This window comes from Lissotriton vulgaris, chromosome 6 (assembly GCF_964263255.1).
Source record: "Lissotriton vulgaris chromosome 6, aLisVul1.2, whole genome shotgun sequence".
In the NCBI taxonomy this organism is placed as follows: Eukaryota; Metazoa; Chordata; class Amphibia; order Caudata; family Salamandridae; genus Lissotriton; species Lissotriton vulgaris.
In genome coordinates, this window is record NC_141694.1 from 269,846,288 (window position 1) to 269,859,214 (window position 12,927).

The 12,927-nt window shown below is 40.5% G+C and overlaps 1 protein-coding gene across 3 annotated transcripts in view; it reads right to left on the minus strand.

The window, feature by feature from the left end:
• Positions 1–10,073: 10,073 nt before the first annotated feature.
• The window catches only part of KCNS3 (potassium voltage-gated channel modifier subfamily S member 3), a 492,233-nt gene continuing 489,379 nt past the window's right edge, over positions 10,074–12,927 (minus strand). For all 3 annotated transcript variants that reach the window (XM_086926296.1, XM_086926297.1, XM_086926295.1), the window contains exon 5: positions 10,074–12,144. In XM_086926296.1, the coding sequence (XP_086782422.1) occupies positions 10,606–12,144 (1,539 nt within the window). In that variant the 3' untranslated portion in view covers positions 10,074–10,605. The remainder of the gene's footprint in view (positions 12,145–12,927) is intronic.

Sequence of the window (12,927 nt, forward strand, 5' to 3'; positions counted from 1 at the left end):
TGTTTTTTTTTCTTAATCCGTTCAATTGATACTATGGATCATTGCACCTGACTGGTGACTCAGTTGGCCCTAAAAGTTGTGCCACAGCTCTTACCATTAAGACAATATTTCCCTTGCTGTAACCTACTTGCATCTCAGTGACTAGGTGCAAATCTGTTCCTATTCCTATCTCATAGAAAGGCAGAGGTAAGTGCAAACATTTCTAGAAACAGCTTTCATGTTCAGAGTTCAAATAGAGCATAAGCATATAGGTGTCCCATACTAAAAGCCATTTGCTGGGGGTAAAAATAAAGGTGTAACATTCTCCCCTTCCTGAGGGCACATAGCTGAAAAAGAAAGCACATAGAATTTCCAACACCAGGTACGATAGGCAAGCAAATTTCAACAATGAGAAGGGCAAGTTCGAATTCAGTAAAGGAAACAGACAAAAACATCATAACGCATAATGCATCACAAATCACCATGGACGAAAAAACAGAGGACAATATACCTGTGAACAAGGAGGATACCTTTGGGATGATTCACTTAAAAGCAGAATCCTTCATATGTTGTGCCCATTATCATCTTGAAGGAATTAAGAAGAGTAGGGTATTTGCAATGTTGGAAAGTGTTTAGTCATGTAGCAGGAAAAGTGGTTTCCACTGGTGGAGCACAATCCCTGTGATCCAGTGATGTCCCTCTGCCACTGCCCAAAGCAGTAATATAGCGTACAACATCTCATATGCCCCAACAAACCCACAACACTGGAATGTTGACATTGAGAACCTTCAATTGCATTTTTAGACCCTGAAAGATGCTGGTGCTGGTGACTACCCAGAGCATGCATTTAGACCAGAGTCCCATATTTTGTGAAACTGTCTTGTTATCAAGGACTGTGTCCCACATCTGAATTCAACTTTTATGGGGTCGAGAAAACATGTGAGAGCACACAGACATTCTCAGAGCCTCTGATGTACCCCTGATGTGCCAACTGCTCTTTTGCAAATGTTACACAGGTTGATATGCCAAACAATAATTCCAGCTTCCCATCTACTTGAGATTCTCCTCCACTCCAGACATTAAATCCCTTAAACACTGTCTTCACCTAATTCAGACCGGGAGGTCCAGACAACCTCACCAACAGATCTTGTTAATTGGCAACAGCAACAAGAAAGAAGCCCAACTTTCAAGTCACGTGGATTCACTCTCAACACCCACCTCACCCGCAAGGAACACATTGTTAAATAAACAGAGATGGCCTGGTACCACTTCACATTTATAAAGTGAAACTATGTCTTCTGGAAGGTGACTTCAGAACTGCTGTTCAGGTTCTCACACCCTAAATTCTGGATGGTGGTAACACAATTCTCCATGGCCTCATAGACTCTGCACTGGCCCTCTTTGAGGGCATCATACACCCCCAGTATCTCTCACCCAGGGCCTGAAGAAATCTGATCACATCATCCCCATCCTGATGGAACTCATTTGGTTCCCCTTGCCAACCTGCATCATCTTCAAAACCAGCTGAAACATTTACAAAGTCAACACCACCGGCACCCTGCTTATCCCGCAGACAAGTTTACCATCTCTGCTCACTCTTGCCACACCAGCAGCTATGGCACCTTCAGAATGAAAACTAAAAAGTCTAAAAAATAAAAAACAAGGCAGCAGGTCAAATCTATCTATTTACCCGGGATCCAAAATTGCATTGCTGTACTCATCAGAACCACCCCAACACTCCAACAATCTAAAAAGAACACTACATCCAATGTAGTAGCATTCATTTCTGCTCCCATAACCCAGCTACCTCTCCTATCACTCATTGGCTTCATGTTCCTTATGGGCTCCCGAGTAGTGTGCTACTCACCAAAAAAGCACTTCAACACATCATCAGAGGTAGCAAGCGCGTATATAAATGCAAACCTTTTCCCCTCTTCTATCCCTCCACAATCCTTCTTACTCCAAATAACTGACTAACATATACACCGCTCAAATACTTTCATATTTCACTATATTAATTTACCACTAATCATTTATGGGTTCCGGAGTAGTGTGCTACTAGCCGAAAAAGTGCTTTGACTCCTTGTCAGGGGTAGTAAGCGCTATAAAAAATACAAGTCCAATACAAATACTATTCCTGTTTTCTTGTGACCCTGCACAACATTCAACTGCCTTTTATCTAGGAGTATGCCATACAAATAGCACATTCATATATGAAGTGATGGGAGAAGGGTAGAATGTGAACACATGACGAGGGAGGTAGCATGGGAGGCAATCAGACTTATTTATTACTTTAAAAATGTATAAGATTTATAAAGCGCACAGCTACCCAACAGGGTTTCCCAGCGCTGACAGCCGAGCAAGCAAGATGGAAGCTCAGTTGGCATTAGGCCTGGTTAAAAAGAAAAGTCTTAAGCTTTTTACGGAAGGCAAAGAGGGATTGACAATTCCTGAGTTCTTGCAGAAGAGAGTTCCACAATTTTGGTCCCAGGAAGGAAAACAAACGGCCAGCCGAACTCTAGGGACTGAGAGAAGGAAAAGATTGGCAGATCTTTGATTGCTAGATGGTTGATAGGGCTTGACAAGATTAAGTATGTATGCGGGGCCAGGCCATGCTGAGCTCTTGCCAACCCAGCGCAAGTGAAGTTGATAGAGCAAAGGGGAGACAGAGGCGTAGCGAGACAACCTAAAAAAGTACGTGGGCTGCTGCATTCTGAATGAGCTGGGGATGGCAGACAGAGGTCTTGTCCTCACCCAGATACAATACATTATAGTAATCAAGTCTAGAGATCACCAAAGCCTCCAGGACAGTCCTTTGAGCAGCAGATGGAATTAGCCAGAGAATATTCTTTAATCACTTGAGGACCGCAAAGCAGGCCACGGTGACTCCCAAGACCTGAGCAGCGAGAGAGAGTTTGCTATCAATGGAGATTCACAGGTTCTTAACCTTAGGAACCGGCGTTGATAAAGGTCCCAGAGATACAGGCCAGTGGATGGCACCCCAAAGCTCAGGTTTTTCCCCAGGATGAGCAACTCAGTTTTAGAGCCATTCGGCCTTAAAGCATTGCTAGATATCCACAAGGAGATGGTATGCAGGCCAAGTTTAAGTGCAGAAGGATCAAGATGTTGAGCAGATGACAAAGAGAAAATAATCTGCGTATCTTCCGCATATGAAAAAATGGCCAACCCGGATTTTTCTGACATGTCTGCTAAAGGGCGGATGTAAAGATTAAAAGCAAAACACACAAGATGATGGTCGGAATGTTACACAATGGCAAAACATTCACCCCCAGTCACAGATCTGGGTTTAATATATCGTTATTTTGCTCACCAAGCCACTCCAGTTCAGACAAGGCCATATGCAAATCAGTCCTGACCCTGTGCCTCATGGGAACAGTCCAGCCCGAACTGCCAATCAAGCATCCTAGGTCCGGTTTATGGCTATCAGCCATCTTCAGCCAGGATAGCTTGACTTCAGTGGAGTAGTGAGCAAGGGACTCACGTCTGGGCATACCCTTCCCACATAGGGTGAACAGCAAAACACACAAGATGATGGCCGGAATGTTGCACAATGGCAAAACATTCACCCCCAGTCACAGATCTGGGTTTAATCCATTGTTATGGATCTGTGACTGGGGGTGAATGATTAGCCATTGTGCAACATTCCGTCCATCATCTTGTGTTCTTTGCTGACATACCACCTTCTCCTCAAAACCACAAAGCAAATGGCCCTCCAAGACAGAATGAACAACAACACACACAACAGCAAATAACTCTTTGCCATTGTCAAGGAGTTTGCCTGGCCCAACAGTGAGACTATAGACATCCCACCCTCCCAAAACATTTGGCTCCTTCTTCCACCACAATTTCAGGCAGATCTAGGACAGCTTTGGCACCCAAGACCCTACCACAATGCCCGTTACCACCGCACGCAACCATACCGCATCCCAACAGATCCTACACAACTGGACTCCATTCACCACAAATGACACACTCAAGTCCATGAAGATCATCCACCCTGGAGCTCCATCAGACTCGAGCCTGTGTCACATCTTCCATAGAACAGCCACCTCCATCACCCCTGAGCCTCCCCACACCATTATCGGCTCCATTGAGACCACCACCTTCCCTGACTGCTGGAAACATGTTGAGATCAACCCCCTGCTAAAGAAGCCATCCACTGAACCGACAGACCTCAAGAACTTCAGACCCATATCCCTTTTCCACTTCCCAGCCAAGGTAATCAAGAAGTCGTTCAATGCCCAACTCTCCAAGTTCATCGAAGAGAACCTGGTCCTGGACATCTCCCAATCCGGCTTTTGCAAGCAACCACCGCACCGAGACCACACTCCTCGCTGCCACTGATGACATTCGCTCCCTCGTCAACCAAGGCAAAGCCGTTGTCAAGCCTGAACTACTCATCCTGAGACCTGCCCTCTCAGCCTGTGATGACTCCTAGTGGCCCATTTACTAGGACCACTCACATAACCTCTGCATCATACTGGACTCATCACTCACGATGAACCACCAGATCAACACTGTATCCTCATCCTGCTTAAACACACTTCACCTACTTCGAAAGACCTTTAGATGGATCCCCACAGAATCTAGAAAGACGGTCACCCACTCTTTTATCACCAGCAGACTCGACTACGGCAACCCATCTTCGCTGGCGTCACCCAGAAACTGCTCAAGAAGCTACAGAATGCTCAAAACAATGCAGTCAGACTGTTCCTGAACATCCCCCGCCACAGCTACATCACCAAACACCTTTGACAACTCCACTGACTCCCAGTCAACAAGAGAATCACTTTCAAGCTCCTCACACATGCTACAAAGCCCTCCACGACATAGGACCAGCATATCTAAACTGGATCACTAAAATAATATCGACCATCAAGAATATCGTTGACAAAATATCGACAGACAAAATATCGAGTTTCTATCTACCCACAGGTAAGTAAAAAAATATCGAGTTAAAAATATCGTTTACTAAAATATAGTTTAAAAAAATATCGACTTTACTAAAAACAATGTTAAATTAAATTAATATTAAAAATGAATTACTAAAATATACTTAAAAATACTTAAATTAACTTATAATAATTAAATATTTAATGAAAGTAAAAAAAAAATTTAAATCATATTTGTTAAAACATATATATATAGTAACAAAATATAATTAAATAATAGCCAATATTATTAACGTACAATAACAAAAGTGTAAAAATTACTATTCCCACTCCAAAGAGTGCAAGCGTAGGAAAAGCGTTGGATAGCGTAGGGGTTAAAATTACTATTCCCACTCCAGTGGATGCAACAGTAGGGAAAGCGCGGGATAGCGTAAGGGTAAAAATTACTATTCCCCCTCCAAAGAGTGCAACAGTAGGGAAAGCGTTGGATAGCGTAAGGGTAAAAATTACTATTCCCAATCCAAAGAGTGCAACAGTTGGGAAAGAGTTGGATAGCGTAGGGGTTAAAATTACAATTCCCACTCCAGTGAGTGCAACAGTAGGGCAAGCGTTGGATAGCGTAGGGGTTAAAATTACTATTCCCACTCCAGTGGGTGCAACAGTAGGGAAAACGTTGGATAGCGTAGAGGTAAAATTTACTATTCCCACTCCAGTGGGTGCAACAGTAGGGAAAGCGTTGGATAGCGTAGGGGTTAAAATTACTATGCCCACTCCAGTGGGTGCAACAGTAGGGAAAGCGTTGGATAGCGTAGGGGTTAAAATTACTATTCCCACTCCAAAGAGTGCAACAGTAGGGAAAGCGTTGGATAGCGTAGGGGTAAAAATTACTATTCCCACTCCAGTGGGTGCAACAGTAGGGAAAGCGTTGGATAGCGTAGGGGTTAAAATTACTTTTCCCACTCCAGTGGGTGCAACAGTAGGGAAAGCATTGGATAACGTAGGGGTTAAAATTACTATTCCCACTCCAAAGATTGCAACAGTAGGGAAAGCATTGGATAGCGTAGGGGTTAAAATTACTTTTCCCACTCCAGTGGGTGCAACAGTAGGGAAAGCATTTGATAGCGTAGGGGGAAAAATTACTATTCCCACTCCAGTGGGTGCAACAGTAGGGAAAGCGTTGGATAGCGTAGGGGTTAAAATTACTATTCCGACTCCAGAAAATACAACATTAGGGAAAGTAAATACTTCATATATTATTCAAAAATTTAAAAAAGAATGTCTATTAATAATTTATAAAAAATAATTAAAAATTGTATATAATATAATAATTAATATATTAAAATTACTAATTAACAATTATTATTTCAATAGATCACCTATTAATACAAATTATTAAAAATTAACAATTAATTATTTACAAATTAAAAATTATTTAACAATTATTTCCAATTAAATACATTTTAATAAATTTAATTATTTAATTATTCATAAATTACTTCCCACCCTATTCCCCTATAAACCCACAACCCGCTACAGAAATTAAATTAGTTAAATGTACATAATTACCAATTAATCAATTAATAACAATTAATTACCAATTAGAATTAAATTAATTAACAAATATAAATTAACAATTAATTACAAATTACTATCAATAAATACATTTACATATTTAATTATTTATAATTAAATTACTTCCCACCCTATTCCCCTATAAACCCACAACCCGCTACAGAATTAAATTACGCAATCATTATAAAAACAAAATTCATTAAATAAAATTAATTATAACATAAATACACACTTTTCACACATATTATAACATAAAAATACACTATAAAAAATTAGATATTAAAAAAACCATATTTTTAACTATCTATATTATATACTTCGATATTTTAACTATCTATATTTTTAACAGTCGATATTACTTCACTTACCTTAAAAACGATATTTTGGTTATCTATATTCTGTCCTGTCGATATTTTGTCCACTCGATATTTAAAACTCGATATTATGTCCAATCGATATTTTGGACTCGATATTATGTCTGTGCACCATCTAAACTGCCACCTCTCATTCCACATACCTAACAGACAACTTTGCTCCTGCCTAACTTGCCCTGACCACAGTCCCACGGATCCTTAAGATCAGAACTGAAGGAAGATCCTTCTCCTGCCTCGCCACTAAGACCTGGAACGCCCTGTCCCTCCTCCTCAGGCAATCCCCGTCGCTGACCCAATTCAGGAAGGATCTCTAGATCTGGTTCTTCTACTGAACCTCCACTCGCAGACAGATTAGCAGCCCCTCCCCCCTCAGACCTTGAGACCCTCATGGATGAGTAGTCGTGCTATACAATCCCCTGATTGATTGATTAACATGTTTCATATCTTGCCAATTTCCCAACAAAGAACTACATGAAGTGTAACAGTTCTCCCGAAGAATCCTTTAGATGTTGGGTGTGGGAACCTTTATGCAAACTTTGGGCATTTTGCGTTGTGTACTGTGGCAAACAGATCAATCTGTGGAAATCCCAATTTTTGAAAGTAGGAAAGAAGAACTTGGGAATGAAGTTCCCACTTGTGTATTTGCTGCCTGCGTCTGCTGAGCAGATCTGCAATCTGATAGTCTACTCCTGGACGGTGTTCTACTAGGAGATAGACTTTTGTGGTGAATCACACAATTCCAAATGCTTTGTGCAGGGCGCAGCAGCTGGAGAGAGTGTGTCCCTCCCTGTTTCTGTAGGTAGTACATTGCTGTCATGTTGTCTGTGTGAAATAAGACAGTCTTGCCTACAAGTTGGGTGAGAAAAGCTTTGCATGCTAGGAACACTGATAGAAGCTCCAGGTAGTTGATGTGTAGACACATTTGCGATGGTATGACCACAGTCCCTGTACTATGAAATGTTGAAGATAGGCACCCCAATGTGTTAACAATGCGTCTGCTATCAGTATAGTCAGTGGAATCGGGTTTATGAAAGGCGGCCCGATTGCTAAGCTTTGAGGATTCCACCACTGCAGAGAGCGATGGGTGTGGCTGTCTACCAACACTAGATCAGTTAATTGACCCTGTGATTGTTTCCACTGACGCGCTAGACATTCTTGCATAGGATGCATGTGAAGCCTGGTATGAGGTACGATTGCAATGCAGGATGCCATCATTTCCAGCAGTTGCATGCAGACTCTGGCTCGTAATGATTGATTGGGTTAAAATTGTAATTTTGTGGCCTGAAAATTGTGAATCATGACTACATTGGGAGTGGCTAGAGCTTTTAGAGTGTTGAGGGAAGCTCCCATATAAGATGGTACTTGTGCCGAACACAGGTCAGATTTTTGTGTATTCATTGTGAAACCCAACTGATGAAGTAGGTTACTGTTGTCTGAGTGTGTAGTATACAGTTGTGGTAAGTGTCCACTTTGATAGGGAAGAGAAGGCATGTTTACATTGTCTTCTGAGATGAGCAGCTCCTACTGCAAGACATTTGGTGAACATTCTGGGGGCTTTGGTGACACAAATGGAAGTATATTGACCTGGTAATGTTTGCCTGAATTCACAAAACTGAGTTACATGCGATGAGCGGGATGAATTGGAATATGAAAGTAGGAGTCTTTTAGATGTAGAGTAGACATAAAGTCGCCTGTTGCAAGCGGGGAAGTACTTGTTAAAAAGTTACTATATGAAAGTGCTCTGAAAATATGTATTTGTATAACTCTCAGATCTAGAATAGGTCCCAAGGGGTCATTCATTTTTGGAATCAGAAGGTAAAGGGAATAAACCCCTGACCCTTGGTACTGAAGCGGGACTGATTCTATAGCCCCTTTAGTAATAAATTTTGAACTTGGAGGATTTTCGATAAGCTCTAGGCAATAACCATGTTGGATAATTCCAAGCACCCATTTGTCGATTGGTATTGATTTCCAAATGGGGAGAAAGTCTTGAAGTCTTAATCCGACAGGTGTGAAATAGTCGGAGGGAAGGGTTGTGCAGTCACTGTTTACTAGAGGAAGTGGAAGTGCGAGGTGAGGTGTTTTAACCTCTGCACCTGGAACTATTTCCCCTATAACCTCCTCTGAAAATTCATCTTGTGAAAGATGATTGGGAATTGCCTTTGTAGGAGAAAGTGTTCTGGTCAGTGCCTGTGGACTTGGACCCTCCCCTATAAAAAGAGCGACGTAAGGAACCTATTTTTGAGGGAGACTGAAGCGCTCCCATCGATTTTACTACATCAATGTCCTTTTTTTATTTTCTCGAGCGCTAGATCGACCTCAGGGCCAAAAATGTGTTTTTTATCAAAAGGTATATTCAGGATGGATTTTTGGACTTCCGGTTTGAATCCTGATGACAGTAACCATGCATGTTGTTGTAGTAAGATGCTAGTATTTACCTCTCTATCTGCAGTGTACGCTGCATCTAGAGCTCATCTCATAGAGGCATTAGAAATTAGTTTGCCGTGGACTAGATCCTGAGCCTTTGCCCTATGCTTCTCTGGGTGAAACTGAAGTAATTGTTCCATTTTGTCATTGTGGGCTTCATAGTATCTTGCTAGTAAACCCTGCGTATTAACAGTACACCACTGATTAGCTGCTTGCGCAGCTACACGTTTGCCTGAAGCATCGATAAGCTTTGATTCTTTATCTGAGTGGGGGTCATCCCCAGATGCTTGAGAGTTAGCTCTCTTTCTAGAATTTGATACAACTATAGATTCAAGTGTCAAAGATAAAATCTTCCACTAAAGACTCTTTAGGTAACTTCACCCCATGGTATTCTGCTTCTCTAGCAGTACGTTGTTGGTATGACAGATTGTCCTCAGGTGATGATGTGTATCTAAACCCTTTAATAGGATGGGCTAGGGACATTGAACTTATGTCAAGGATCCTTGATTCCTGTGGGATTTTCAGTATATCCACATAAGATAAAGTTACATAAAATAACTCTAAATTGTACTAATTTAGAAAGTCAGTGTTTATCCTTACATTTTGCTATGGGCACACCAATCCTGGATGAACATTAGTCACGTGTGAGAGGAGCAATGTCTTCCTTTCACACAATGTTGATATTCTAGTACCCTTCTTAACATGTTCTATGTATATTTTTAATATTCTCTACAATGTATAAACACAACAAGCTCACTGAAAAATGCTGCTTCACACAAATTGAACTGTTCACTGAGTTAGGAGGTTTATTTGGCGCCAGAATTTCATATCCGCTCATTGGGAATGGATCTGCATGCATTTTTTGCATCACCGTTTATCTCGTATTCCATTTTCACGTTGCACATGCAGCGCATGCCATGGACTTAAATGATTGGATTGTGGCTCTCTCTTTATGTCACAATTTACTGCCACGCGACTGCCAGAAAGTGCAAACACACATGCATCCTGAAGTACTAGGCTGCAGGTGCAGCATGTTATATCATTTTTCTCTTTTTCTATAAATAGCATAATATCAATAATGTAAAAAAATAAAACATCAATGAGGCATTTATCTTATCCTTATCTAAACAATAAAGCATATATTATTAAAGAAATTCATGTTGCAAAAATATGGCTGTCATACCCTGAGAATCAAGTGCTTTTTTAGAAATCGAGTGTCTCTAAAGCTGTAATAATGAAAATTGCTCAAAACGAAAGCATTTAAAGACACAGTGAAGATAAGATAGAGACCACATTTTTTAACAGAAATTGCAAGAAGGAAATTGGGAAGGATGGTGAACTCATTTTGCAGGTCCTTTGTCAAAAGATGTGTGGCAAACAGCTTCAAGCTCCTGCATGCTAGATGCATCTGTAGAGTCTTCTTCGCTTGCTATAATTCCAACAGAAGAAAGGCTGGAAATAAAGGAATTCATCCTTTTTGCATAGATATCCCGGATGTTAAAGTAAGGTAAGTCATTGCATTTTTCCTTCGCCTCTTCCTCATTACATTCGTCCACATCTATAACCTTTTGCTTCTGATAGTATTTAGAAAACTTGTTAAAAATAATGGTAATGGGTAGGGCTACCACCAATATACCACAGAGAATGCATACACTGCCAATAAGCTTCCCAAATAAAGTGACCGGGTGAGTGTCTCCATAGCCCACAGTGGTCATGCTGATAGTCGCCCACCACCAGCACATGGGAATGCTTTGTAGTTTTGACATATCATCATCTTTTTCAACTGAGTAAACAAGAACTGAGAAAATTGAAATCCCAACAGCCAAAAATAACAGTAGTAGCCCAACCTCGTGATAACTATGTCTCAAAGTTGCACCCAAAGAACGTAGCCCCACTGAATGCCGGGCAAGCTTCAGGATGCGGAATATTCTCATTAAACGAAGAATTTGAACAACTTTTCCCATGTTTTCAATTCCTTCATTTTCTTCGCCTTTTGTGTCTACAGCGAGAGTTGCATAAAATGGAATAATTGAGACAAAATCAATAATGTTCATTGGGTTTTTGCAGAACTTCTTTAGACTTGGAGCAGCTGCAAGTCTTACCACAAGTTCGGTGGTGAACCAAACTATACAAATAACCTCCACTACTTCTAAACCAGGGTCTTCAATTTCCCTATCATTGGCATCAAATCTTTGAAACTCAGGCATACTATGAATGCACATAACCACAATAGAAGCAAGGACCACACTTATGGAGAAAATTGCAATCACCTTTGCTAATAAAGAGTATCCTGGGTTTTCTAGTCTAATCCATATGTTTCTTCTCAGTTCACCCAAGCATTGAGTATCAAACTTTTCTAACTCTTTTTCAAACATTGATGACTCATCGATGGAAGAGTCTTCACTCCTTACATCACTTTTTTGATCCCAGTCTCTCTCATAATTAAAATCCTTCCTATCATGATATTTATTGGTGCAGCAGGCCCCAATGAAGAGCTCATTGATCCCCCAATACTCTATTTCTTGACAGAAGGAAAAAATGCACAACTCCTCCATGACGTGAAGTTTTCCAGTGTAGTAGAAGTTCAAGATGTATTTAAATAAGGATGGATTCCTGTCGAAGTAATATTCTTTATTGGCGCCATTGTAGTCATCGCATAGCTCCAATATGGCCTCTTCTGAGTGGCACTTGATCAGTTTTCCAAGTCTTGTGTGAGGAAATCGAAGGAGGGTGCCTTGATGGATAGATTGCTTGAAGCCTCCAACATTCAAGTTAACAAGTTCATCACTTTTTTCTTGTCTGTGGAATATATCACCATACACCAATTTGAATGTAGGTTTGTCGCTACCAATGCGTAAGCCATATAGGCCACATTGCACCTAGAAAAGAAAACATTAGTGATTAGTCAACTAAATGATATTCTTACTATTGTGGTCTGTCATCAAAATACTTTTTTTAATCAAACATTCTCAATTAAGCTTAGGAAAACAGAGTCTGATACACAAAACAATATAAAACCTCTTAATATATAACATTAATATGAATTGCTAATGCGGAAAATTGAGTATCAAACTAAATGGTCATAACTGACTGATATCAGAACCTCAAAGTGTCTAATTATATGATGCTTGCTATGCTTTTGTTGGGCAATAAATTATATATTCTGTAGTTTCTCCATATACAAACATTATTTTTTTTAACTTGTAGTACCACTTGCATCTAACATCTTGACTAATACCCAGCAGGTACTCTTATTAGTACCATTACCTAAGACAAATAATCACAAGTTGGTGTACATAAAGGTGTGTCTATCACACACATATTGAAACATCCGGTCTTGCATTGCGGTGAGTGTGACAATATTGAGTGAGACATAAGGCAGAGGCTTTTAAAATGTGCATACATTGGCAAAGTGAATAATAGTGACCAACCATGATGCAAGCATGGAAAACATGGTTTGTTAGACATTTCTGTCACACAGATGGTGGTCATTTTGAAAGATTATAGAAAATGTGTTGCCAATAGTGTAATACAAATAGTCCACTTGATCAGGTCAGGAAGCTGCTTCTGCCATTTTTTAAAATCAGTCCGAGAAGCTGTGGTTTAAGTGAGAGGAAGAAAAAGCCCTTCTAATGTTCTTCTGACAGACTAGAGAATGTTGT